We start from the raw sequence: 27,623 nt of genomic DNA, 5'->3' as shown, positions 1-27,623 counted from the left end.
TCTCTCCTGCTACTAGAGCCCTGAACCTCGCCAGAGCAGAAGTCACAGGAGGTATCAGAACTGACTGCACAGGCTTCAGTGCGAGAAGCTTCAAGTCAGACCTAAGCTCTTCCTGCCTGCTTTCCCAAGACCAGTCGCCCTGCGGAGTGGGAGAGAACTGCCCTACAGGGCTTCTGAGAGGCTAGCTGGGAGTGCTGCTTCAGCAGTTTCTCCCTGAAACAGGTATTCAGAGTTGGGGCAGAAGTGGGAGGGTGAGACATGAGACAGACAATGGGTCCGGGTGGCTTTCGATGCCCAGCCAACTAGTAAACTAATTAAAACAATTTAAACTGTTAAGAAAATTTTTGTGGTTTTATTGTATCATGAGGCATTGAAACATCTGAACAAATCAATGTCTGGGCGGTGAGGCAGCTGCTTTCTCCTTCACTTCTTTGGGTTACTAGAGCAACTTGTCAGTAGATTAAAAAAAAAAAAAAAAAAAAAGGACAACCTTTTGCATTACTTAAGTCTTTCCAAGGCATGCGCTGGTACAACACAAATTTCTCCCATCAGATGCAACTAGTCTAGTGTCCAAACATCATGCACAACACCTCGGTGGCAGCAGCGCACTGCGCCCACTCCCGCCGCGGCCCTGCTCATTTGTGCATGATATTTGGAGCATCTGGAGGAGTGGGAATAGTATTGGGAAGAGGAGGGAGGAGGAAACAGCGTGAGTGCCTAGTTGAGAGGAGGTCAGCCGAAGTTGTGCAGGGCGAGCCTGAACATGTCATTGGTGCAAACCCAAGCATCGTTGATGTTCTTTAATAGGAACATCTGGTGGAACCCCATGATGGGGTCTTCATCCGCCTGTGAGGAGAAAGAGAGGATTCAGTAAGGGGATCAAGAAACAGGAAGAGAATTCAGTGGTAGGAGAATAGGGCAAAAAAATGTGGACTTTAGGATCAGGCCCTACTGTCCTGAACTCAAATCCCAGTATAGCCAAGGGGTACTTGTGAATGTGAATTGATATAATGTATGAAACAATGCCCTGGGCACATGGAGGTCAACAATCAGCCACGCCTACTGCTATGTGTGCTTAAACTGCACAATAATTCACCCTTAGCTATAGCAAAGACAGAAGATGTACCTGCCTCCAAGCACATACCTCCAGGCACAAGTGATCATAATTTTGAAATTAATCCCATAGTATTTACCAAGTACTTAGCGTATCAAAAAAACTGCAAACAATATTGAAAACATAGGTTCACCATCTGATGATGTTTCCTGTCATGTAATAAACAGTATTTGAGATGAAAAAAAAGGTAAGAAACCTGCAGCCAAACTGCAGAAAACTAGGATGAGGCCTAGTTGAAACAGGAGCCTAGCTAACCAGCACTGTCTCTAACATCACCTGCTTTCTGGGAATTATCGTCATCAAGGAGGCAAATCAGTTGCTTGGGAGCTCCAAATTGGACAGAATCACCAGGAAGGACGTGAAACCAGGTGGGAAGGAGCAGTGTTTACTACCCTTGCCTGAGAAAGTGAGCAATGAACTCCCTACAGAGACCTCCTGAATTCTGTCCCTCGTCAGGCGCAGGCACTGAGCAAGACATCTTGGACAGGCAGGATAAACTGACACAGGAAAGTCCAGGCCAGAAAGCAGGTGCCTCTGCGTCCACTGCAGAGGCCCACAGGACCACCTACACACCCACTCTGGACTCAGGAAGCCCTGTCCCAGCTAGGCTAGAGAGAGCGAGCATGTGACCATGTTATTGTGAGACACAAGCCCAGGCCAAGGGGCAGCCAATTTGTCCTGCTATTTTTGGGAAGAAGGGTGTTTTTGGAAACAGAATCGGGCTTGCTTTATTTATTTATTTATTTATTTATTTATTTATTTATTTAGAGCCAGAGTTTTGCTCTCGTTGCCCAGGCTAGAGTGCAATGGTGCAATCTCGGCTCACCACAACCACCGCCTCTTGAGTTCAAGCAATTCTCCTGCCACAGCCTCCCGAGTAGCTGGGATTACAGGCATGTGCCACCACACCTGGCTAATTTTGTATTTTTAGTAGAGACAGGGTTTCTCCATGTTGGTCAGGCTGGTCCCGAACTCTTGACCTCAGGTGATCTACCTGCCTCGGCCTCCCAAAGTGCTGGGATTACAGGCATGAACCACTGCGCCTGGCCCAGAATCTGGCTTTAATAGGCTGAAGCACAGCAGGTCCTTGGAGAGTTCCTGGCAGGTCTGCGGGACCACAGGAAGTCTCTGAGAATAACGAGTCTTGAGAAGGAGAAAGGAAAATGCAAAGAGAAATAGGAGTTCCAGGCTGGGCGGTGGCTCATGTCTATAATCCCAGCAGTTTGGGAGGCCAAGGCGGGTGGATCACCTGAGGTCAAGGAGTTGAAGACTAGCCTGGCCAACATGGTGAAACAGTGTCTCTACTAAAAATACAAAAAATTAGCTGGGCATGGTGGCAGGCAGCTGTAATCCCAGCTACTCAGGAAGCTGAGGCTGGAGAATCGCTTGAACCCGGGAGGTAGAGGTGCAGTGAGCTGAGATTGTGCCACTGCACTCCAGCCTGAGCAACAAGGGCGAGACTCTGTCTCCAAAAAAAAAAAAAAAAGAAAAAGAAAAAGAAAGAGAAGAAAGAAAGAAAGAGAGAGAAGAAAGAAAGAAAGAAATAGAAAGAGAAGAGAAGAAAGAAAAGAAAGAAAGGGCCGGGCGCGGTGGCTCAAGCCTGTAATCCCAGCACTTTGGGAGGCTCAAGCCTGTAATCCCAGCACTTTGGGAGACGGGCGGATCACGAGGTTAGGAGATCGAGACCATCCTGGCGAACACGGTGAAACCCCGTCTCTACTAAAAAAAAAATACAAAAAAACTAGCCGGGCGAGGTGGCGGGAGCCTGTAGTCCCAGCTACTCGGGAGGCTGAGGCAGGAGAATGGTGTAAAACCCGGGAGGCAGAGCTTGCAGTGACCTGAGATCCGGCCACTGCACTCCAGCCTGGGAGACAGAGCCAGACTCCATCTCAAAAGAAAAAAAAAAAAAAAAAAAGAGAGAGAGCGAGAGAGAGAGAGTGAGAGAAAGAGAGAGTTCCAGGAATCTGCTTTGCTCAGCAGGTGAGGAGCCAGCAGCCAGCCTGAGGAGTGGTAGCAAGGGCTACAGTAGTGGACTGCCTCTCAACACTCAGCTGGCCTGTCCACCTTGACCTTGGGGCAGGTGGGAGCCTAGTGGCTTGGCACCCCAGTCCCATCCTGCTCCAATACTTCTCCCTTTTCCAGATAAAGGCTCTAGACCAGTGTCTGCCAATAGGACTTTCTGCAGTCACAAAAATGTTCTATATGGCTAGTATAGCCGAAGAAGTATGTTTTAATCTTAATTAATGCAACTTAAAAATTGCCACCTATATGTGGATAATGGCTAGCATACTGAACTACGCAGCTCTAGACAGTCACTTTGTCTGGGTGTCCCTAGATAAGCTGACCACATCCACAGGGAAAGCAGGGACACAAGACTCTCCTCTGCCTGCCCACTCCTCCCTACCACTGCGACAGCACCATTACCTTAAGCTGGCCCACAACCATGCTGATGATGCAGCTATCTGGAGTGGGCTGATGGTCCTGCGCGGTGATGCTGTGCTGGATTTTCTGGAACGGAAGGCTCTGCAAGAGAGAGAGTGGGAGGTGGGAGAACCAAGGCCCGAAGAGGTGGGAAAGGAGCCACCTGCACCCTGGCTTTCATCCCTACTTACAGACAACTTCTCCACAATGGCAGCTTTCCCCTGGAACTGTTGTCCTTCCCACGTAAGGCATGACGCATCAATCTGAAAAATGCAGAGGAAACCCCAGGGTTGGGACCTCAGAGTACAGGTATCTCTAAGGCCCTGGAAAGACTCTGAAAAGGGTCTTGCTTGGAGAAGTGTGCCCACACTTCAGTTTCCCTGTCTAAAGAGGGAGACTGAGCATAACCCCCAAACATTACACTGTCAACATCTTCAAGTATACCCCATTGTCCCATGGACCCAGGCTCTGAAAGACTATTTAATTAAATATACTTCCCATTTGTATTTAAGAAGTCATACGGCCACTGATATGCATAGGCCCAGGAGGCCTATATGTGGCCTGAGCTCAGCCATCCTGCTGTGTGGTGTCAGTCCCCAAAAGGTGTCGGAAATATGGCCAGGCACGGTGGCTCATGACTGTAATCCCAGAACTTTGGGAGGCCAAGGCAGGCAGATCACAAGGTCAGGAGATCAAGACCAGCCTGACCAATATGGTGAAACCCCAGTTCTTTTTTTTTTTTTTTTTTTTTTTTGAGACGGAGTCTCGCTCTGTCGCCCAAGCTGGAGTGCAATGGCCGGATCTCAGCTCACTGCAAGCTCCGCCTCCCGGGTTTACGCCATTCTCCTGCCTCAGCCTCCCGAGTAGCTGGGATTACAGGCGCCCGCCACCTCGCCCGGCTAGTTTTTTTTTTTTGTATATATTTAGTAGAGACGGGGTTTCACCGGGTTAGCCAGGATGGTCTCGATCTCCTGACCTCGTGATCCGCCCGTCTCGGCCTCCCAAAGTGCTGGGATTACAGGCTTGAGCCACCGCGCCCGGCCGAAACCCCAGTTCTACTAAAAAATACAAAAATTATCTGGGCATGGTGGCGCACGCCTGTAATTCCAGCTACTCAGGAGGCTGAGGCAGGAGAATCGCTTGAACCTGGGAAGGGGAGTTGTAGTGAGCCGAAATCGCGCCACTGCCCTCCAACCTGGGTGACAGAGTGAGACTCCATCTCAAAAAAAAAAAAAAAAAAAGTCATCAGAAATAACTTGGAAAAATTCCACATTCATCACCTTCCAAAGCCCAGGCTGAGTTCTACTGTGGACCTTCTAGCTAGCCTTCTGGATACCCCTGGGGTCAGGGAGAGATAGAGGCTGACAAGGCCTCCCAAGGCCTAGTCTGGGACCCTCCCTACCACCAAGAAGCAATATCTCACATGTAACCCACTTAGCTTAGTTCCACCTCAAATCTTCCCTTCCACAGCCTTCAAGGGCAGAACTCAAAAGGACCTCTGCTACTTACTAGCTGTGACATTAGTAAGTTACTTCTCTGAGTCTTAGTTTCCTAACCTTCAAAGGGGTAATGTGCTGAATATTATGAAATAATAAATATAAATTGTTCTTTTAGGACCTTCCTAACTCTCTGGCTCAGGCCTGCTCTAAGAGATAATGAGGCCAGGCTGGGCACAGTGGCTCACGCTTGTAATCCCAGCACTTCAGAAGGCCGAGGTGGGTGGATCACGAGGTCAGGAGATCGAGACCATCCTGGCTAACATGGTGAAACCGCATCTCTACTAAAAATACAAAAAATTAGTCGGGCATGGTGGCGGGCGCCTGTAGTCCCAGCTACTTGGGAGGTTGAGGCAGGAGAATGGCATGAACCCAGGGGGCAGAGCTTCCAGTGGGCCAAGATGGCGCCACTGCACTCCAGCCTGGGCGACAGAGCAAGACTCTGTCTCAAAAAAAAAAAAAAAAAAAAAAGAGATAATGAGGCCAGTGGTTCACACCTGTAATCCCAGCACTTTGGGAGGCCAAAGTGGGCTGATCACTTGAGGTCAGGCATTCCAGACCAGCCTGGCCAACATGGTGAAACCCCATCTCTTCTAAAAATATAAAAATTAGCTGGGCATGGTGGTGCGCACCTGTAACCCCAGCTATTTGGGAGGCTGAGGCATGAGAATTGCTTGAAACTGGGAGGCGGAGGATGCAGTGAGCCAAAATTGCACAAATGGAGTCCAGCCTGGGTGACGGAGTGAGACTTCACCTCCCCCTGCCCCCACCAAAAAAAAAAAAAAAGAGATAATGAGGCAGAATTGCCAGGATCTCAGGTCAGATCACTATGCTGGGCATGGTAACTCACACCTGTAAATCCTAGCACTTTGGGAGGCCAAGGCAGGCAGATCACCTGAGGTCAGGAGTTGGAGACCAGCCTAGCCAACATGGTGAAATGTCACCTCTACTAAAAATACAAAAATTAGGCATAGCCGGACGCGGTGGCTCATGCCTGTAATCCCAGCACTTTGGGAAGCTGAGGCGAGCGAATCACCTGAGGTCAGGAGTTCAAGACCAACCTGGCTAACACGGTGAAACCCCATCCCTTACTAAAAAATACACAAATTAGCCAGGCGTGGTGACATGTGCCTGTAGTCCCAAATACTTGGGAGGTTGAGACAGGAGAATAGCTTGAACCCAGGAGGCAGACGTTGCAGTGAGCCGAGATTGTGCCACTGCACTCCAGCCTGGGCGACAGAGTGAGACTACATCTCAAAAAAAAAAAAAAAAAAAAATTAGGCTTGGTGGTACATGCCTGTAGTCTCAGCTACTCCTGAGGTTGAGGCACAAGAATCGCTTGAATCCAGGAGGCAGAGGCTGCAGTGAGCCGAGATCACCCCACTGCACTCCAGCCTTGGTGACAGAGTGAGACTCTGTCTCAAAAAACAACAACAACAACAAAAAACCTCTACTATGACAATGACAATCAAATAATATCTGTGCTGGAATTGGTCTTCCACTAATAAGATTTCCTGATTTTTTCCAAAATTTCTGAATGGACCCTGACTTTCTGGAGACAGACACAGAAGACTATGGACACTCAGCCCAGTCAGGCTCTGAGACTGTGCCTGGATTACTCCTATCACCCCCATCAGGCTCACCTGCCTGATCAATCACACTTTTGTGACTGAATCTCAGGCAGAGTCAATTACAATTAGTTCTTGGTGTATATGAACACCACTATAAGAGCAGCAAACGCCGGGAGTGGTGGCTCACGCCTGTAATCCCAGCATTTTGGGAGGCCAAGGTGGGTGGATCATGAGGTCAGGAGTTCGAGACCAGCCTGGCCTGGTGAAACCCCGTCTCTACTAAAAATACAAAAAATTAACTGGCCATGGTGGCAGGCACCCGTAATCCCAGCTACTCAGGAGACTGAGGCAGGAGAATCACTTGAACCCAGGAGGCAGAGAATGCAGTGAGCTGAGATCGAGCCATTACACTGCAGCCCAGTGAAAGAGCAAGACTCCATCTCAAAAAAGGAGCAGTCAACAATGCCTGCATAGAAGGGTTTGTCAAATGACATATCAGCCTCCCTTGGGCTAACCCCATTTGTTTCCCATGAGCATTCAGGAGCTTTGGATCCAAAAGGAAGCTGGACTCCAGGCCTCCAGGAGAGCTTAGCTTTGCACTGAGGATGCTCATGGCTGCTGCCTCCAGAGGGCACCATGAGCCCTAACCTCTGCCTATTGCTGCCCAACCCAAAACCATGTGCCACGACAAGTGCTGGCCACATGGAATGGCAAGTCCAGAATACCCTGCCCAGAATAGCAAGATTCCCACTCTTGTGGGAAGTTGACAGAAGGAAAAGTATAGACCAGGTAGTTAGTTGGGCCAGGCCTCAGACCCGTCCCATGGACAAAAGCTCAGATACAGAGGTGTAGCCAGTCCAGGTAGGGCTGCCAAAACTTGTGAACTGGACATACTCGCCCAACATCCAGATTGATTCCCTTAGGTCCTATTCTGGCCCTAGAGCTGGAAACTTACGTAAATTGCGCCTAGTTGGGTTCTATCATTATCAAATAACTGGTAGTAATGTTGAATGAAGCTGGATCCAATCTGCTCCCAAATTGGCTTGTCTCCCATTCTGGAGCGTCACCCGGCCTCACGGAGACCTGCAAGACCAATGAGACCAGGAGGGAAGCATTGGTACCACAAAAGTAGGTGACCAGCCACTGACCCCCACCCCTCACTGGCCTTCCTGGAGTCCTTTGCTGAGATCTGTTCTCTCAGAGTACACGGAGAGGCCCTGGGGAACTGGCAGGAGACCCCTCCCAAGTCAGACCAGTGCTGGGAGCCCAGAGGTGGACCAGACCCAGCTTTTCCTTTGAGTTCTTGGTTGATGAGACACATAGATGACAGGGTCGTGGAGCACACAGGAGGGATGCTGAGGGTGGATCTACAACAAAGTAAGGTCAGAGCAGGCCCTTGAAAGCCCAGTAAGGGGAGGGTCCTTATGGGAGGAGTTAAGCACTCTTCCAATATCTTTCCATGTAATCCTCTCAACAAACTGCAAGGTCAGAGTTATTGCTGTTCTTCCCACTTTACAGCCCAGAACAACTGATATCTGTGTGTGTGTACTATTTTGTATTACAGCGCTCAGGCCCCTAACACTGTCCCAGGGCTATGCTGACAGATGGAAGAAGACCCAGTGAGGATGGGGGCAGATTCTCAAGGCCCCTCTTCTTCCTTTTATTTTTTTTTTTTGAGATGGAGTTTCACTCTTGTTGCCCAGGCTGGAGTGCAATGGCACGATCTTGGCTCACGGCAACCTCCGCTCCCCGGGTTCAAGGGATTCTCCTGCCTCAGCCTCGGGAGTAGCTGGGATTACAGGCGCCCTCCAACACACCCAGCTAATTTGTATTTTTAGTAGAAATTGGATTTCACCGTGTTGGCCAGGCTGGTCTCAAACTCTAGACCTCAGATGATTCACCCACCTTGGCCTCCCAAAGTGCTGGGATTACAGGCATGAGCCACTGCACCCAGTCAAGGCCCCTCTTCTGACAAAAACAGCAAGTGACCCCTTAGTCTCATGGGGGCAGTTTACTTCCCCGAGGCCAGGTGATACCTGACCTGGCCCTTTCTAGGATATTTCTTCATTGACTGGAGTAACTCCTACCCACTTCAGAGCTGGGGACGTGAGTTCAAGGATCAGAGGGAAAGCTGAGGGTTGTGGAAAGCAGGACTGAAGGCTGTGAGGGGAAATGTGTCATCACTTCATATCCCCTCATCCCAGCATTGCCTTCACCCTAAGGAGCTGTCTCTCTTGGGTCTCTGAGAAAGAGGGGAGGCCCCTTCCCAACTAGAGACCATGGCTGCAAGGATACTGGATGGAAAACCCAAGCCCCAGATGGGAGAGTCGCTTGGGCTTTGCTAGGCTTCTTCCAAGTAGGGAAGCCCACATCTCGCTGCAGATCCCCTGACTGCAGACCCATGTGTTGTTCTGTGGTTGGCCCCGACTGTAGAGGAGCCCACCCCCTCTGTCCTGATAATAGGACTCTGAACCAAAGCAGTAAGGACGTGGGTTTTATCCCAGCAGACAAGCATTCGCAGTGGTGGGATCTGATGCAAGTCACTGCCCTTCTTAGGGCCTCAGCCTCCTCCACTGTAAGATGGGGATGGCAACCTGACAGTGCCAGTGGTTGTGAAGCTTCTCTAAGGGAACATGATAAAGCCCTCAGCTCAATATGGTAAGTGCTAGCTCACTCCAGTCCTTGTGACCTCACCCAAAGCCAGAGGAGCCAGTGGGGAGGAATCATGTAGAGGAAGAGTGACAACACAGCCAATCCTCCACTCTGTGACCAACACTCAAGCCAATGAGGGACCAGGAAGCTAAGCCAGCTTTATTTTAGGTCCCCTAGGAGGTAGTGGCACTAAAAATAGAAGCTCAGTGCTGGGATGACTAAGAAATGTCCAGGAAAATCTAAAGCAAGCAGGGGAGAAAGCTTGGATCCAGTCATGCCTGCCACACATGAACACAAGGTGTATCCTAGTTCACTCTGCCAAGAAACAAATCAACAAGTGGGGAAAGCACAGGACCATCATCTAGTCTTCACTGTGGTCTTGGTCACATTTCCAAGGGGTCAGACTCTGGCTGTACCCACACACAAACTTAGAGGACCTACGGCAGAGCACAGCTCCTGCCCCTGGCATTTCTACCCCTTCCACCCTAGCATTTGCTATGCTTAGTCACTCAACATGCCCTGACCTTGCTGCAGCTTCCAAGGTGCCATACCCCGTGCCTAAGAGCTCTGAGGGTAGGGGAAAAGCTGGAGGAATGGATAAGGGCCATGTCTCCTTCTACCCTTGGCTCACAGCAAAGTTGGGCAGTCCTCAGAAAGGATATGCCAACCAGAAGAAACAGCACCAGCAAATGTCTTGGGGCATGAAAAGGGTGTCTCGCTCTGTCCCCCAGGTCAGGGTACAGTGGTGCCATCTCAGCCCCCTGTAGCCTCAACCTCAGGACTCAAGCAATCCTCCCACTTCAGCCTCCCAGGGAGATGAGACTCCAGGCAAGCACCACCACGCCTGGCTCCTTTTTGTGTTTTCTACAGAGACCGGGCTTCGCCAGATTGCTCAAACTGGTCTCCAACTCCTGAGCTCAAGTGATCTGCCCAGCTTGGCCTCACAAAGTGCTGGGATTATAGGCGTGCGCCACCACACCCAGCCTGTGATAACTTTCTGATACAGAAACTCCTTGACTGAAGTAGTGGTAGAAGGAAATGGGGTGGAGGAATAAAGGAAGAAAAGGATCCTTTGGCCTGGTAGGGCAGGGCAGAGTGGGGAAGAGTAAGCTCTCTGAGGAATAGGACAGATCAGGGGCTCCCAGAAAATGAGAAGGAACCTTCAAAACTATGTGGATTGAGGCCTGCTTCACCATCTTGTGTTTATTTCCACGTAGTGATCACAACAGCCACATTGTCAGAATCCACCGTCATCCAGTGATGTCGCTGGGTCCTCTGGTCAAGGCCCGTCTCTTTCTCTGCTAACTCTGCATCCCTGAGCTCTAAACCACAAAGCTGACCATGCTCCTCCCCTACAACACCCTTGCTTTTGGCTTAAAGGCCAAACCCCCTAAGTTCCACCCTCATCCCCATCTCTCTAGCCATTCCCTCCTACATCAATCCAGCTACATACACAGACACAACAGAACCTATTGAAAGCCTATTCACTGTGTTTTGTACACAGGCAAGTCCCCTCCTGCGATCCCTACCCTTCTCACATCCTCCAGGCCAGGCTGGAGGATGTTCCCCAAAATAGCCAGCAAGCTCTGATCTTGTTTCTAACACATTTACTGTACAAGTAATAGGCTGGAAAGAAACAAAAAAAGCCTGGGCTCAGAGGCAGCCTCACATTAGACTGGGAAGTGACCATCATGACAGCTTCTCCTACAGCTTTTGTGAGAGGGCCGCTGACCACACCATCTCCTGCTTCACCCCAACAGTCTGCAGGCTGAGGCCCGGCTCCTTGAGGAGCAGAAAAGACTCTGATGACCTCTGAACACCAGCCTTCGCTGACCCTTAGGTCTCTGTGAGCACAAAGACCCTCTAAGAATGTCTCGGCAACTGTGGCCCTCTCCCAACACATTTGCTTAGAGGCAGAGATATCCCAGCCTTGTGAATAATTTTCAACTGTTTAGTCATAGATCCCAGGTTAAAACCTCTGACCTAGGAGATCCCGTTAGACAACAGAAAAACCCCATTTTTATCCTCCAATTTTAAGTGTTTCCAAGAACAAAACTCAAAATAACAGTGTCTGGTTGTGAACACTTCATCTTCACCAATGCATATTAGGCATAGAAATGTGCAAAGAGCTTATGTGCACTTGTTTGTAACCACACCCTGTGAGTCAACTCCCACGTTACAGATGACCAAAAGGAGATTCAGCGAGGTTAGCCAACTCCAACTCACTCTAGGTCAGCAGCTGATAGGTGGTGGAATTGGACTGACCAGATTTGGAGGCCCCTCCAGAGTCAGGACTCCTAGTGACAACTTAGGCCTGGAGACAAAAACAAACAGACCACATCAGTGAGAGCACTCCTTGAGCCTGGCTCTCTCAGGAAGGGGCAAGGCAGTCCTGAACCAGGGCTTCCACCTCCAAACAAAGGCCTCAGACAGAAGAGTTCCACATCAAACCCAAAGTCCAAACACAGGAGTTTTTATGGAGGATGATGTCAGTTTTCTCAAACCTTCAAAGTCACAACCCTGTTCTACCATCTCAGCAAAGCAGAGCAGACAAAGATCCTAGCCCGAGGCAGTAGAGTGATTGGGAAGACCGTGTCACTCCTTCCAGACTGCACACAGAAAGATTCTCATGTGTCTGAAGCCACAGGGAATGCCAGTAGATCTGCATGGCCTGCAGTGAGGGCCCTGAAATCAGTACCAGTTGTGGCTATCCCCCACACATGCTATCATGGAGGCCAAAAACACAGCCCTGAAGCACAGCCCAGAAAGGACTCTTCCAACAGGGAGACTGATAGCTAACCTGGCTTAAAACCCTCAGGCCCAAGGCAGAGCATGGTAGCTCACATTTGTAATCCCAGTACTTTGGGAGGCCCAAGCAGGAGGATCACTTGAGTCTAGGAGTTCTAGAAGCACCTCAGCAACAAAGCCTCATATCTACAAAAAATTCTAAAAATTAGCCAGGCATGGTGGTTCACTCCTGTAGTGCCAGCTACTCAGGAGGCTGAGGTGGGAGGATCACCTGAGTCCAGGAGGTAAAAGCTACAGTGAGCTGTGAACTTACCACTGCAATCCACCCTGAGTGACAGGGCAAGACTCTGCCTCAGAAGAAACAAACAGGTTAGGCATGGTGGCTCATGCCTGTAATTCCAGCACTTTGGAAGGCCGAGGTGGGCGGATCACGAGGTCAGGAGATTGAGACCATCCTGGCTAACATGGTAAAACGACTAAAAATTCAAAAAATTAGCTGGGCGTGGTGGCAGGCGACTATAGTCCCAGCTACTCGGGAGGCTGAGGCAGGAGAATGGTGTGAACCCAGGAGGCGGAGCTTGCAGTGAGTGGAGATTGTGCCACTGCACTCCAGCCTGGGCAACAGAGTGAGACTCCATCTCAAAATAAGATAAAATAAAATATGATAAAGTAAAATAAAATAAAATAAAATAAAATTAAATTAAATTAAAACTAAATTAGCTGACCACGGTGGGTACACCTATAATCCCAGCTACCCGGGAGGCTGAGGCTGCAGTGAGCTGAGAACGCCCCACTGCACTCCAGCCTGGGTGACAGAGCGAGGCTCCAACTCAAAAAAAAAAAAAAGGCCTAACGCAGTGGCTCATGCCCGTAATCCCAACACTTTGGTAGGCCAAGGCTGGTGGATTACCTGAGGTCAGGAGTTCCAGACCAGCCTGGGAAACATAGAGAAACCCCATCTCTACTAAAAATATAAAAAATTAGCTGGGCATGGTGGCACAGGCCTGTAATCCCAGCTACTTGGGAGGCTGAGGCAGGAGCATTGCTTGAACCCGGGAGGCAGAGGATGCGGTGAACCGAGATTGTGCCATTGCACTTCAGCCTGGGAAACAAGAACAAAATTCCATCTCAAAAAAAAAAAAAAAGAAAAAACAAAATCAGCTGGGTGTGGTGGCACGCGCCTGTAATCCCAGCTACTTGGAAGGCTAGGGCAGGAGAACTGCTTGAATCCGAGAGGTGGAGGTGGCAGTGTGCCAAGAACGCTCCACTGCACTCCAGCCTGGGCAACAGAGTGAGACTTTGTCTCAAAAAAACAAACAAATGGCCGGGCGTGGTGGCTCACGCCTGTAATCCCAGCACTTTGGGAGGCTGAGGCGGGCGGATCACGAGGTCAGGAGAGGGAGACCATCCCAGCGAACACGGTGAAACCCCGTCTCTACTAAAAATACAAAAAATTAGCCGGGCATGGTGGTGGGTGCCTGTAGTCCCAGCTACTGGGGAGGCTGAGGCAGGAGAATGGCGTGAACCCGGAGGCGGAGCTTGCAGTAAGCTGAGATCCGGCCACTGCACTCCAGCCTGGGGGACAGAGCGAGACTCCGTCTCAAACAAACAAACAAACAAAAACAAAAACAAACCCTTGGAGCCAGAGTGCAAAAAGTATCTTGAGGGTACGGTGGCTCACACCCGTAATCATAAATGTAATCCCTCAGACACTTTGGGAGTCCAAGGCAGGAGTACTACTTAAGCCCAGCAGTTCGAGATCAGCCTGGACAACACAGTGAGACCTCATGTCTACAGGAAAAAAAAAAGAAAAAGCTGGACGTAGTGGAATATGCCTGTAGCCCCAGTTACTCAGGAGGCTGAGGTGGGAGGATGGCTTGAGCCAGGGAGGTCCAGACTGGGCAACACAGTGAGACCTTGTCTCAAAAAAAAAAAATCGGCCGGGTGCGGTGGCTCACGCCTGTAATCCCAGCACTTTGGGAGGCCAAGACGGGCGGATCACGAGGTCAGGAGATCGAGACCATCCTGGCTAACACGGTGAAACCCCGTCTCTACTAAAAAAAATTTTAAAAAAACTAGCCAGGCGAGGTGGCGGGCGCCTGTAGTCCCAGCTACTCGGGAGGCTGAGGCAGGAGAATGGCGTAAACCCGGGAGGCGGAGCTTGCAGTGAGCTGAGATCTGGCCACTGGACTCCAGCCTGGGCGACAGAGTAAGACTCTGTCTCAAAAAAAAAAAAAAATCCTGAAGGCAGAGCAGCAGCAACTAGACAGGAAGACACTGCTAGGTGTTAGTCTTTCAGGAAAAACTGTACCCCACTGATTTTATGGTCTGACAAGGGCTGCTACTATGCATTCTGTCCCATGGCACCTGGAACAGTCTCAACCACTTATCCTGTCTTCAAGTATCAACCACTTATCCTGTCCTAGGTGACCTGGCCCTCCTGGCTGTCCAACCTCATCTCTTGCCACTCCCTCCCCTCCTCTACAGTCGCACCAGGCACTTTCCTCCACCTGGAACATGCTGAGTCTGTTCTCACTACGGGGCGTTGTAACTGTTGCTCCTTCTATCTGGACCATTCTACTTCCTAGACCTTCCTGTGTCACATATGTGCCAGCTCAAATGTCACCTCCTCATTCACACCTTCCCTGACCACTCAGTCTAAATAGCTGTCTAGTGGCTCGGTCTAAAGTAGCTGTCTAGTGGCCAGGTACAGTGGCTCATGCCTGTAATCCCAGCACTTTGGGAGGCTGAGCAGGCAGATCACTTTGGGTCAGGAGTTTGAGACCAGCCTGGCCAACATGGCGAAACCCTGTCTCTACTAAAAATACAAAAATTAGCCAGAAATCGTGACATGTGCCTATAGTCCCAGCTACTCGGGAGGCTGAGGTGGTAGAATGACTTGAACCCGGGAGGCAGAGGTTGTAGTGAGCCAAGATCATGCCGCCCCACATGTCAGCCTGAGCGACAGAGAAAGTCAGTCTGTATTATTTGATTATAAATAAATAATGAAGTAGCTGTCTAGTTACCCATTTTGCCTCCTGTATTGTTTTCTTAGCACTTATCGCTGCATGACATTGTCACATTTTGGTATTTGTTTACGGTCTATCTCCTTGACAAAGCACCCCTAGTCATCCCTGTTCCCATGGTACCTGGCCCAGCCCTCAATAACTATTTGTCGACTAAGTGCATGAGTGTGTCAGAGCCTGGGCTGAGAGGCCAGTCCTTCTTCTCTGGAGGAGGAGTGAGTTCTGTGCAAACTTCACTCAAGTGGCCTACTGACCCACTTACCCTCCACCCACATCTTCTGTCCAAGCTGTGAGGAAACAATTATTTCTTGTCCACCCAGCTATCTGTCTGTAGCATGTGGCAAGTGGGGCTTAGCCCCAATACTCTCTCATTCCCAAGGTCCAAGTGACGTGACAGACAGCTGTGGTTGAACAGCAGGCACAGCTACACCCTCAAAAACCTAGCCTCTAGCCTGCTCCACGTCTCCCTTGTTATGTGACCCTTTGACTGTCCTATCATTAGTAATTGTAGGATGTTAGGAGGAAATGATGGGGTATGGAGCAGGACCCAGCTGTTAGGAGTTAGTACGGGTTCCTAGGTGAATACTAGGTCAACAGCTAGGAAGAAGGTAGGTATCTCACCCACACCATGGAGTAGGCCTAGAACCAGGAATGGAACCTGTGTGGCCCGCCACTCCCCTGCCTGAAGGATGGAGTGAAATCAGCCCAGATGACTGACCAGGACAGAATCCTTTCCTGGGGCTGTCACCTGAGGTCTAGGTGCCCACAGCACCCTAAGGGCTCCTTCCTCCTCTTTTACCTGCAGGGAGGGTTCTATAGCCATTGGGCTTCCCTGACTGGCCCAGCTGAATCCCAAGACCTGCATTCTGGTCTCTGCTCTGCACTTACTCCATATGCAACCTCCCTTTCCCCAGTGACTCAGAAGACCTCTGGGGCCCCATTCCTTCTACCCAGCTCCCATCCCTGAACTGAGCCTCAGGCTATGAACTTGATGGTCAGGTAAATATGGACTTGGCTCCCCTAATGGGGCTTGAGACCCCTAAGGGACCACTCCTGTGGCCTGTTGTGACACGCTGAGATTGAGAAAAGCAGGAAATAAAGGGATGACCATGGCGTCCACAGGGTGGTGGAGGGAACACCTCCTGTGAGTCAAACACTTCTGTGTTCTCTCACTTGAGTCTCACAACAAGCCCTGTGAAGCTGGTATGATTATCTTCACTTTATAGACAAGGAAACAAAGACTCCAAGAGGTTAAGAAAGAATTTAAGACCACAAAAAGCCACCGGTATAGTTAGCATTAGAATGTTCACAAAACTGGCCGAGATGGGGCCGGCACAGTGGCTCACACTTGTAAACCCAGCACTTTGGGAGGCCAAGGCGAGTGGATCACCTAAGGTCAGGAGTTCAAGACCAGCCTGGCCAACATGATGAAACTCTGTCCCTACTAAAAATACAAAAAATTGGCCATGCGTGGTGGCAGGTGCCTGTAATCCCAGCTACTCCGGATGCTGAGACAGGAGAATTGCTTGAACCCGGGAAGTAGAGTTTGCAGTGAGCCAGGATCGTGCCACTGCACTCCAGCCTGGGCAATGAGAGCGAAACTCCAACTCAAAAAGAAAAAAACAAAACAAAACTGGGCTGGGTGTGGTGGCCCACACCTGTAATCCCAGCACTTTGGGAAACCAAGGCAGATGGATCACGAGGTCAGGAGTTCAAGACCAGCCTGGCCAAGATGGCGAAACCCTGTCTCTATTAAAAATACAAAAATTTCATTTTGGGAGGCTGAAGCGGGCGGATCATGAGGTCAGGAGATCGAGACCATCCTGGCTAACATGGTGAAACCCCGTCTCTACTGAAAATATAAAAAATTAGCCGGGCGCAGTGGCAGGCACCTGTATTCCCAGCTACTCAGGAGGCTGAGGCAGGAGAATGGCGTGAACCCGGGAGGCGGAGTTTGCAGTGAGCCGAGATTGCACCACTGCACTCCAGCCTGGGCGACAGGGTGAGACTCCATCTCAAAAAAAAAACACACAAAAAAAACAAAAACCACACAAAAATTTGCTGGGCGTGGTGGTGGGTGCCTGTAATCCCAGCTACTCAGGAGGCTGAGGCAAATAATTGCTTGAACCTGGGAGGTGGAGGTTGCAGTGAGCCGAAATCACACCACAGCACTTCAGCCTGGGCGACAGAGCAAAACTCTCTCCCAAAAAAAAAAAAAAAAAAAAAAAAAAAAAACTGGCCAAGATGCGAACAGCTGAGAGCCAATGTGGAGTAGCAGAAAGCACCTAAGTGACAAAATCAGGTAGCACAAGAACATGTCCATATACTTCTCCACCTGCTTCGGGGACATCCACATTGGCCACATCGTAACAGTGGGTGAGTGCCAGCCCCTGAGCAAGACAATGCGCTTCATCGTGTTCAAGGTCACCAAGGCCGTTGGCACCAAGAAGCAGTTCCAGAAGTTCTAAGGCTGGACGTCTGCCCACTCCCCGCAATGAAATAAAGTTATTCTCATTTCCCCCACCCCCCGAAAAAAAAAAATCGGGTGGCAAGGAATGCAGCCCAGGCCTTGTCTTCCCCTACGAAATCAGCAAGCTCCATGAGCCTTAGAATGGAAGAACCTGAGCACCTACTCAGCAGGTCAAAGCACCTTTATACCTTAGAGACATCAGAATTTGCATTCTTCTAGTCCTGAAACCACCTGCAAGTGGAACCCGTATCTCCACATAGAGTTCCTTCCTGGGGCAGCAAGCTTTCCAGTTTCTGCCCTGGGGAGACCCACTGGCTCTGAGGGAATCATTCGAGGTTTTAAGAAACAAACATTCCAAAATTCCCCCAGTTTACTGAGGACACTGGGGCAAACAGCCCTCAGTTCCCAGGTACCCCAGAAACCCCTCTCTCATGAGGAAAGTTCCCCATCCCCATAGCTGCCCTGTCTCCAGCCTGTGGGCTTACGGAGCTGGCACACAGCAGGTACAGCAACAAGTAACTCCCAAGGCAGTAAAAAGAAGTTCTTGGCCACTGGTCACCCTGCAGTAGGAGCCCTGGGGTCCCTAGGCAGGCCACCCTGGGCCTCGTGTCCCTCTCCCTTGGCCACCAAGACACGTTCCCAGCCAAACCGAGACCCAAGCAAAGCATTCTGCCCAGGAGGGCACACTCCAGCTGATAGGGTGAGGAAAAAGAGGGTGAATATTATTACATGGCCTAAATCACTCCAAGGATAATCCAAACACTGCTGGCTCCCCGAGGGAGGGACTTAAGAATTCCTGCCATACATGAACAAAGGAAGAGAGAATCACAGAATCTCAAAGCCAGAAAAGGGGTAGCCAACTCAAACTGAACTGCAAACACAAAAACATCATTCTCAAATGCCCTACCAAAACATTAATTAAACATTAAAAAAAAAAAAAAAAAAAACCCAGCACCCAGCACAAGGTTCGGCTCAAACTTTTTTTTTTTTTTTTTTTTTAAGACAGATCTCCTTTTGTCACCCACGCTGGAGTGCAGTGGCACGACCTTGGCTCACCGCAACCTCAGTCTCCTAGGTTCAAGCGATTCTCTTGCCTCCCAAGTAGCTGGGATTACAGGTACCTGCCACCATGCCTGGGTGAGTTTTTGGAATCTTAGTAGAGATGGGGTTTTTCCATATTGGCCAGGTTGGTCTCAAACTCCTGACCTCAGATGATCCACCCACCTTGGCCTCCCAAAGTGCTGGGATTACAGGTGTGAAGCCTCGTGCCCAGCCAAGAAATCATGCCCAACTTTCAATGTCCATTCTGTGGAAAACTTTTTGGATTCACTCCCCTTACCCCAAAAGGACTATTCCTCTGTCCCAGAGGCCTCAAGGAAAATGGTCTGAATTGCATTCTAAAACAAGCACTATTGGTATTTCCAAAGTCCCTGCTGTCTCCGGCTTCCCTCTGTAAGCCCCCAGGCAATGGCCATCTATTGAAGGAACATCCAAGGAGCCTCCCTGACCAGGTCTGCTGAACCTCCCACCTCTGTGGAGAATTCCTGTCTGGCGCCAGGGAAGATGCCCTGATGGGTACTACCACAGGAACAATTATTGGGCACTTAAAGTGACCATAAGAGGGTCTCAGTGAAAGGAGCAGAAGCCACAAACCCACGCTCCAGGAAGGGAATTAGAAGGTCTCTCACAGGCCAGGCACGCGGTGGTTCATGCCTGTAATCCCAGCATTGTGGGAGGCCGAGGTGGGCAGACCAAGAGTTGAAGAGATCGAGATCATCATAGCCAACATGGTGAAACCCCATCTCTACTAAAAATACAAAAATTAACTGGGCATGGTGGTGCATGCCTGTAGTCCCAGCTACTCGAGAGGCTAAGGCAGGAGAATCGCTTGAACCCGGGAGGCAGAGGTTACAGTGAGCTGAGATCGTGCCACTGCACTCTAGCCTGGGTGACAGAGTGAGACTCCATCTCAAAAAGAAGGTCACGCACAACAGACAAGGCGTGGTGGCTGTTCCCTATAATCCCAGTACTTGGGAGGTTGAGAAAGGAGGATCACCTGAGCTCAAGAGTTCTGAGACCAGCCTGGGCAACACAGTGAGATCCCATCTCTACAAAAAGTTGTATAACTTGGCCGGGCACCGTGGCTCACATCTGTAATCCCAGGACTTTGGGAGGATTACTTGAGCCCAGAGTTCAAGACCAGCCTGGGCAAGATAGTGAGACTTCTGTCTCCACAAAAACTAAAAAATAAAATATAAAGATTAGCAGGTGTGGCCAGGCGCAATGGCTCATGCCTGTAATCCCAGAACTTTGGGAGGCTGAGCAGGCGGACCACAAGGTCAGGAGTTCGAGACCAGCCTGGCCAATATGGTGAACCCCTGTCGATACTAAAAATACAAAAATTAGCCGAGCATGGTGGCGGGAGCCTGTAGTCCCAACCACTCAGGAAGCTGAGACAGGAGAATCACTTGAACCTGGAAGGCAGAGGTTGCTGTGAGCTGCGATTGTGCCACTGCACTCCGGCCTGGGCAAGAGTGAGACTCCGTCTCAAAAATAATAATAATAATTAGCTGGGCATGATGGTGAGCACCTGTAATCCCAGCTACTCAGGAGGCTGAGGTGGGAGGACTGCTTGAGCCCAGGAGGTCAAGGCTGCAGTGGGCTGAGATGGCACCACTGCACTTTAGCAGTGACACAATCGCAGCTCAATGCAGACTTGAACTTCCCGGCTGAAGTGATCCTTTTGCCTCACCTCCCAAGTAGCTGGGACTATAGGCACCCACCACCGTATCTGGCTAGTTTTTTTTTATTCAATTATTTTAAAGACAGCATCTAGTGCCGGGTGCGGTGGCTCATGCCTGTAATCCCAGCACTTTGGGAGGCTGAGGCGGGCGGATCACGAGGTCAGAAGATTGAGACCATCCTGGCTAACATGGTGAAACCCCGTCTCTACTAAAAATACAAAAAATTAGTCGGGCGTGGTGGCGGGCACCTGGAGTCCCAGCTACTTGGGAGGCTGAGGCAGGAGAATGGCATGAACCCAGGAGGCGGAGCTTGTAGTGAGCTGAGATCACACCACTGCACTCCAGCCTGGGCGACAGAGGGAGACTCCATCTCAAAAAAAAATAAAAATAAATAAATAAATAAATAAAGACAGGGTCTTACTGTTGGTGAAAGAGTGAGACCCTATCTCATTAAAATAAAATAAAAAGGCTGCTGATGTACACTAAGAAAAATTTTAAAAAGAGAGAAAAAAGGGCCAGGCGCGGTGGCTCATGCCTGTAATCCCAGCACTTTGGGAGGCCAAGGTGGGTGGATTACCTGATGTCAGGAGTTCGAGACCAGCCTCACCAACATGGACAAACCCCGTTTCTACTAAAAATATAAAATCAGCCAGGCGTGGTGGCACATGCCTGTAATCCCAGCTACTAGGGAGGCTGAGGGAGGAGAATCGCTTGAAACCAGGAGGCGGAGGTTGCAGTGAGCCAAGATCACGCCATTGCACTCCAGCCTGGGCAACAACAGCAAAACTCCGTCTCAAATAAATAAATAAATAAATAGAAAGAAAGAAAAAATGGCCAGGCACGGTGGCTCACACTTATAAACCCAGCACTTTGGGAAGCCAAGGTGGGCAGATCACCTGAGGTCAGGAGTTTGAGACCAGCCTGGCCAACATGGCAATACCCCATCTCTACTAGAAATATAAAAATTAGCCAGGTGTGATGGCAGGTGGGTATAATCCCAGCCACTCGGGAGGCTGACACAGGAGAAACGCTTGAACCTGGGGGGTGGGGGTTGCAGTGAGCCGAGATTGTGCCACTACACTCCAGCCTGGGTGAAAAAAAAAAAAAAAAAGAAAAGAAAAAAGATACCAGGGTTTCATTAAGGGAATCCTAGCTTTTTTTTTTTTTTTTTTTTGGGACAGGGTCTTGCTAGAGTGTCCCCAGTCTACAGTGCAGTGGCATGATCATAGCTCACGGAACCTTGACCTCCTGCAGCCTCTTGAGCAGCTGAAACTACAGGTATATAACACCATAGCCACACTAGCTATTTTTTAATTTTTCTTTTGTAGAAATGGGTATTGCAATGTTGACAAGGCTGGTTTTGAACTCCTGGCCTCAAGCGATACTCCAGCTTCGGAGCTGGTGCTGAATCCTAGAATTTTTGATATAAGGTGGCTTCTAGTTATGAATTTTTTTTTTTCCGAGACAGAGTTTCACTGTTGTTGCCCAGACTGGAGTACAATGGCACCATCTCAGCTCACTGCAAACTCCACCTCCCAGGTTCAAGTGATTCTCCTGCCTCAGTCTCCAGAGTAGCTGGGATTATAGGCATCTACCACCACGCCCAGCTAATTTTTGTATTTTTAGTAGAGACAGGGTTTCTCCATGTTGGTCAGGCTGATTTCGAACTCCTGACCTCAAGTGGTCCACCCTCCTCAGCCTCCCAAAGTGTTGGGATCACAGGCATTTTGAGCCACTGCGCCCTGCCTAGTTCTGAAATTTGAAAATTCTGTGTCTCCATTGTGGGGAACATCAAACACCGGGCCTGCCGTGGGGTGGGGGGAGCGGGGAGGGATAGCATTAGGAGATACATCTAATGTAAATGAGGAGTTAATGGGTGCAGCACACCAACATGGCACATGTATACATATGTAACAAACCTGCACATTGTGAACATGTACCCTAGTACTTAAAGTATTAAAAAAAAAAAATCTGTGTCTCCTTTTATTTTTTGAGACAGAGTCTCACTCGGTCGCCAGACTGGAGAACAGTGGCACAATCTTGGCTCACTGCAGCCTCCTCCCGGGTTCAAGCAATTCTCCTGCCTCAGCCTCCTAAGTAGCTGGGATTACAGGCAACCGCCACCATGCTCGGCTAATTTTTGTATTTTTAATAGAAACAGAGTTTCACTATATTGGCCAGGCTAGTCTCAAACTCCTGACCTCCTGATCCGCCCGCCTTGGCCTCCCAAAGTGCTGGGATTACAGGTGTGAGTCACCATTAAGTAATTCTTCCCCTCCCAAACTACCAACTCCAAAGGCAGCAGAATAAAATAAGACATGGCTCAGAGAGAAGAGATGGGCTCAGCCAGGTGCGGTGGCTCACACCTGTAATCCTAGCACTTTGGGCAGCCGAGGCGAGTGGGTCACTTGGGGTCAGGAGTTCAAGACCAGCCTGGCCAATATGGTGAAACCCCATCTCTACTAAGAATACAAAAATTAGCCGGGTGTGGTGGTGGGTACCTGTAACCCCAGCTACTCGGGAGGCTGAGGCAGGAGAATCGCTTGAACCCAGGAGGCGGAGACTGCAGTGAGCCAAGATGGCGCCACTGCACTCCAGCCTGGGCAACAGAGCAAGACTCTGGCTCAAAAAAAACTGATAGGCAGATAGGCCTCTACACATGAAAGGACATAATTTTTTTTTTTTTTTTTTTTTTGAGACGGAGTCTCGCTCTGTCGCCCAGGCTGGAGTGCAGTGGCCGGATCTCAGCTCACCGCAAGCTCCGCCTCCCGGGTTTACGCCATTCTCCTGCCTCAGCCTCCCGAGTAGCTGGGACTACAGGCGCCCACCACCTCGCCCGGCTATTTTTTTGTATTTTTTAGTAGAGACGGGGTTTCACCGTGTTAGCCAGGATGGACTCGATCTCCTGACCTCGTGATCCGCCCGTCTCGGCCTCCCAAAGTGCTGGGATAACAGGCTTGAGCCACCGCGCCCGGCCCGAAAGGACATAATTTTGACCTAATTGAGAACTGAAGCATCTTGATATCCCGCCTCATCCTTGTGCAGCCAAATCCCAACCACCGCATGCCAGGTCCCACTTCCAAGTCAGCCTTACATGAACAGAGGATGCAGATAGATCCCCGAGAACCTCAGGGTACTCCTCTTATATCTGAGACCTAGATGGCCTGCCAAGTTCCAGAAACGTTAACAAATTATCAGAATCAGGATGCCTAGCGATGGCTAGCTGACCTCAGACAAAGAAGTCACAGGGAACTTCTAGAGGTTGGAATGAGAGGGAGGCACCTGAATTCCTCCTACTCTTGAGTAACCTTGGAGAAGGGAAAGTATCTTTTTCACCCTGAAGAAAACCCTTGTGATCACTGGGCAATTGTTCATGTCTGTAATCCCAGCACTTTGGGAGGCTGAGGTGGGAGTATCACTTGAACTCAGGAGTTTGAGACCAGCCTGGGCATTATATGGAGATCACATCACTACAAAAAATAAAACTAAAAATAAAATTAGGCTGGGATCAATGGCTCACGTCTGTAATCCCAGCACTTTGGGGAGGCCAAGGCAGGTGGATCACCTGAGGTCAGGAGTTCAAGACCAGCCTGACAGATATGGTGAAACCCCATCTCTATTAAAATTACAAAAATAGCCAGGCATGGTGGCATGCCCCTGTAGTCCCAGCTACTCAAGAGGCTGAGGCAGGAGAGTCCTTGAACCCCGGAGGCGGAGGTTGCAGTGAGCTGAGATCGTGCCATTGCACTCCAGCCTGGGCAAAAGACCAAGACCCCATCTAATAAATAAATAAATAAATAAATAAAATAAAAAATAAAAAATTTGCCAGAGTAGTAATACAAGCCTGTAGTCCCAGCTACTTGGGAGACTGAAAGGGAGGATTACTTGAGCCCGGGAGGTCGAGGCTACAGTCGGCCACGACTGAGCCACTGCACTCCAACCTGGAGGGCGAAGCAGTATCTTGTCTCAAAAAAACAAAAACAGGCCAGGCGTGGTGGCTCATGCCTGTAATCTCAACACTTTAGGAGGCCAACGCAGGTGGATCACCTGAGGCCAGGAGTTTGACCAGCCTGACAAATATGGTGAAACCCCATCTCTAATAAAAATACAGAAATTAGCCAGGTGTGGTGGTATGCACCTGTAGTTCCAGCTACTCGGGAGGCTGAGGCAGGAGAATTGTTTGAACCCAGGAGGCAGAGGTTGCAGTGGGCCAAGATCACACCACAGCACTCCAGTCTGGGTGACGGAGCGAGACTCTGTCTCCAAAGAAACAAACAAAAACAAAAAAACAAAAAAAACCTCTCCTGGTCAAGCCACCCAGGGCCACGAAATACGCAAACTAAGCCAGAGCCATAAGCCAGCTCACCTGAAATCTGTGTCCTAGAAAGTACCAATCCAGACAATCTACGGAGAGTCTTGAAATAACTGCTTCTAGTTCTAGATTTCACCTCATTGTCCTGTGGGTAGTCCCTTTTGGATGAACCTGATTTCCATGTCCTCATGGGCCAGAATATGGACTAGGAAAGTTAAATCCAGAAAGAAGGCAGGGTTTGATAAGATCTGAGCAGCATCCTTGCCTGTTCTTCCTGACCAGGGAAAATAACTAGGCAGAGCAATTCATATGCAAGAAAACTTCTAAGTCAAGAGTACTTGGAAGAAGTGACCAGAAATGACCAGAAAAACATTACATGGGAAAATACTCAAGGGGGAAGAAAAAAAAATGTAGGGGCAGTTGCTTTCTTCACCTTGGGTCTCAATCAGCCCTTCTAAGAGCCCTGATATTCTGCTTGCTGCTGAGGCCAGGGCTGCAGAGACTGAGCTGCTGCTTTTTTTTTTTTTTGAGACAGAGTCTTGCTCTGTCGCCCAGGCTGGAGTGCAGTGGCATGCTCTCTGCTCACTGCAACTTCTGCCTCCCGGATTCAAGCGATTCTTCTGCCTCAACCTCCTGAGTAGCTAGCTGGGTTTACAGGTGCGCGCCACTATACCCAGCTTTTTTTTTTTTTTTAGACAGAGTCTTGCCCTGTCACCCAGGCTGGAGTGCAGTGGCGTGATCTCAGCTCACTGCGATCTCCACCTCCCGGGTTCAAGCAATTCTCCTGCCTCAGTCTCCTGAGTAGCTATCATTACAGACGTGCACCACCACGTCCAGCTAATTTTTGTATTTTTAGTAGAGATGCGCTTTCGCCATGTTGGCCATGCTGGTCTGGAACTCTTGACCTCAGTTGATCCGCTGGCCTTGGCCTCCCAAAGTTCTGGGATTGCAGGCGTGAGCCACCGCGCCAGGCCTGAGCTGCTTCTTTAGTCTCTGGAAAGACTGCAGCTCAGAGAAATCAAGGCTTTACATGCCAACTCTCCCCTAGTCCCAAGGTCTTCTCTGGACTGGTTCCTAAATTTACCATCTCTCAATCAGAAGCGCCTTGACAAAGACTATCAGGATAGTATTCTCTGGTCAATGATAACCCTTCTCCCAGAACTCAGTAGGGTCTCTGATGGCAGCAGTAAGGGCAATTTCATAAAGCAACCAAGTTCCTGCCTGTTTATAGGCGGCTCCAGTTGTTGGGAAGTGAGCAAGCAAGTGAGGGGAAGCCAGACTTTCTGCAGCTTCCAGCCCTAGTTCTGCCGCCCAGGCTTCGGAAGGGCCCTACAAAGTCTGAAATCTACATGCTCCACACCAAGGCCCCTTCCAGCCCAGGTTTTGGTTTAGCACTAGGCTCAAGAACCTCAGGCCTGAATTCTACTTTCCCGTGCATTAAGTCCCACCTTAACATCCCATTCTTATGAAGTCATCCTCTCCTGCGGGGCAATTCTATAGTTGCCGCTGGGGCCTGGTCACTGATAGAGAAGGGCGTGGGCTGGGCCTAGCCGCCAGGAGCCGCCTCACCCCATCAGGCCCAGCCAGGGGTGAAGTCTCCCGTGGAATCCCCTCCCGCCTCATATTCCATGACCCTGCCCTCCCTGCGAGAACTCTAGTACGGGCTCCACAGAGGGAGCGGTAAGAAACGTACACTCCCGAGGGGCAGACAAGCAGGGGGCGTTCACCTACACCCCGGCCGGGCTATGGTCGGGAACAGGGTGAGGGGCCCAAGCCCCGGCTGCGGCAGGCGGGCGCCCTTACCCATGCTGACTCTGGAGCGGGCCGGGTGGCGCTGCCCATCCCCGGATCCTTCGTAGGTGGGTAGCAGGACGTGGGACTGGGGTCTGCCCGCTAGCCAGCCTGCAGAGCTTGCGGGGCTCGCGCAGGCCGGGCCAGGCTAGACGGGGCGGGGCCCTAAGGCCCCATCCGGATGGTCCCGACTAGAGAAAAAGGCCCGGCCATGGCGCAGGCCAGTGCATCAGCCACCAGCACGGTACGGCCCAGATAGGCGCCTGGCTGGCTCTCTCTGCGTTCCCCCCGGCCGCCGCCTCACAGGACCGGCGGGAGGCGGAGCCGCGCTCGACACATGGCCCGGGCCCCGCGCGGCTTCGGGCCGCCGGGGGGGGGGGGAGGGGAGGGGCCGCCCGGGGACTCTCAGCGGAGCCTCCCGGCAGCCCGGAGAGCGGCTCCTGCGGCCCAGCCCCCGCCCCGGCGTGCTGGCCCCGACACTCACCCGAGGGGCTGGCACGATGGCGGCAGCGGCGGCGGCAACCCAGCGCGGTCTGCGACCGACTGTCCCTTCCCCCCTGCCTTCCTTCGCCCGCCCCGCTGCACTCTGGGAGACGCAGTCCCACCGCCCCCCCTTTCCGGCATGAGCACGCCAAGAGAAAACTACAATTCCCGGTGTGCTATGCGCGGAGGCCCATACACGGCCCGCAGCGCGGGAGGTGAGGCTAAGCCAGGGAGGGAGGCTGCCGGGGCAAGCCCCTGAGAATTGTGGTCTAGTGGAAGCCTCTGGAACACTGGAGGTTGGCGCCAGGCTAGGGTCAGGGCTCAATTGTTGCCTGGTCTTAGCTGGCTCGGCCCCGCCCGGTCTGTGCACTGGGGTGGGGGTTGGCCCCGCCTCCGTGGGAGCCCAGCCCGGCCCCAAGCTGGCCCAGCTGCCCCTCCCTGGGCCCCTGGGCCGTTTCCGCTCACGAAACCCCTTCCCCTTGGGGCTATGGCTGCCGCTGCTGCTCTTCGGAGCTGTGTGGCCTTAACCATCCCGGGCGGAACGCAAAGCTCTTGCAATTCCAACATTCGTTCGCCTGCCCCTGGGCGAGCTGGGCCCAAAGCTGGTTTCGAGCAGGCTAGGCTGTTCTTGGGCCGGAGACTCAGATGTCCCTCAGGTGGGGCTTGGCTGGAGAGGTTACCCTCCAACTTCTACAGTCAGGGGTCCCCAAAACATTCTGTAAGGTTTTTTTGCAGCAGACAGAGCAGCTGTTTCATTTTTATTAATGAGGAAAGAAATAACTGACTTACCCAAAA

General features: G+C 50.8%; 1 protein-coding gene across 3 annotated transcripts; it reads right to left on the bottom strand.

Moving 5' to 3' along the window:
• Window positions 1–330: 330 nt before the first annotated feature.
• Window positions 331–26,933, bottom strand: NUTF2 (nuclear transport factor 2). 3 transcript variants are annotated; one of them, XM_073015490.1, is made up of 6 exons: window positions 26,830–26,869; window positions 11,481–11,568; window positions 7,558–7,685; window positions 3,727–3,798; window positions 3,539–3,637; window positions 331–846 (listed from the first exon to the last, which is right to left on the bottom strand). In XM_073015490.1, exons 3-6 carry the CDS (start codon window positions 7,654–7,656, stop codon window positions 733–735), a joined length of 384 nt encoding a protein of 127 aa, XP_072871591.1. In that variant the 5' UTR covers window positions 7,657–7,685; window positions 11,481–11,568; window positions 26,830–26,869; the 3' UTR covers window positions 331–732. The 3 variants fall into 3 exon arrangements, with proteins under 3 accessions (XP_072871591.1, XP_007992107.1, XP_007992108.1); XM_007993916.3 differs by lacking the exon at window positions 11,481–11,568 and having other exon boundaries at window positions 26,830–26,933; XM_007993917.3 differs by lacking the exons at window positions 11,481–11,568; window positions 26,830–26,869 and adding an exon at window positions 26,358–26,675.
• Between the last annotated feature and the right edge of the window lie 690 nt (window positions 26,934–27,623).

The sequence above is a fragment of the Chlorocebus sabaeus genome, chromosome 5, assembly GCF_047675955.1.
Source record: "Chlorocebus sabaeus isolate Y175 chromosome 5, mChlSab1.0.hap1, whole genome shotgun sequence".
Taxonomy (NCBI): domain Eukaryota; kingdom Metazoa; phylum Chordata; class Mammalia; order Primates; family Cercopithecidae; genus Chlorocebus; species Chlorocebus sabaeus.
The sequence above is the reverse complement of the archived record's forward strand: the minus strand, read 5'-3'. Positions and strand labels throughout refer to the sequence as shown.

Bases quoted from the DNA above. Each gene is read 5' to 3' on its own strand.
- NUTF2 (XM_007993916.3), bottom strand. From the start codon at position 7,656: ATGGGAGACAAGCCAATTTGGGAGCAGATTGGATCCAGCTTCATTCAA. The intron at 3,799-7,557 runs GTAAGTTTCCAG...TGCATTTTTCAG, and splicing joins CCCAACTAGGCGCAATTTAC to ATTGATGCGTCATGCCTTAC. The intron at 847-3,538 runs GTAATGGTGCTG...TTCTCCTCACAG, and splicing joins TGGTTGTGGGCCAGCTTAAG to GCGGATGAAGACCCCATCAT.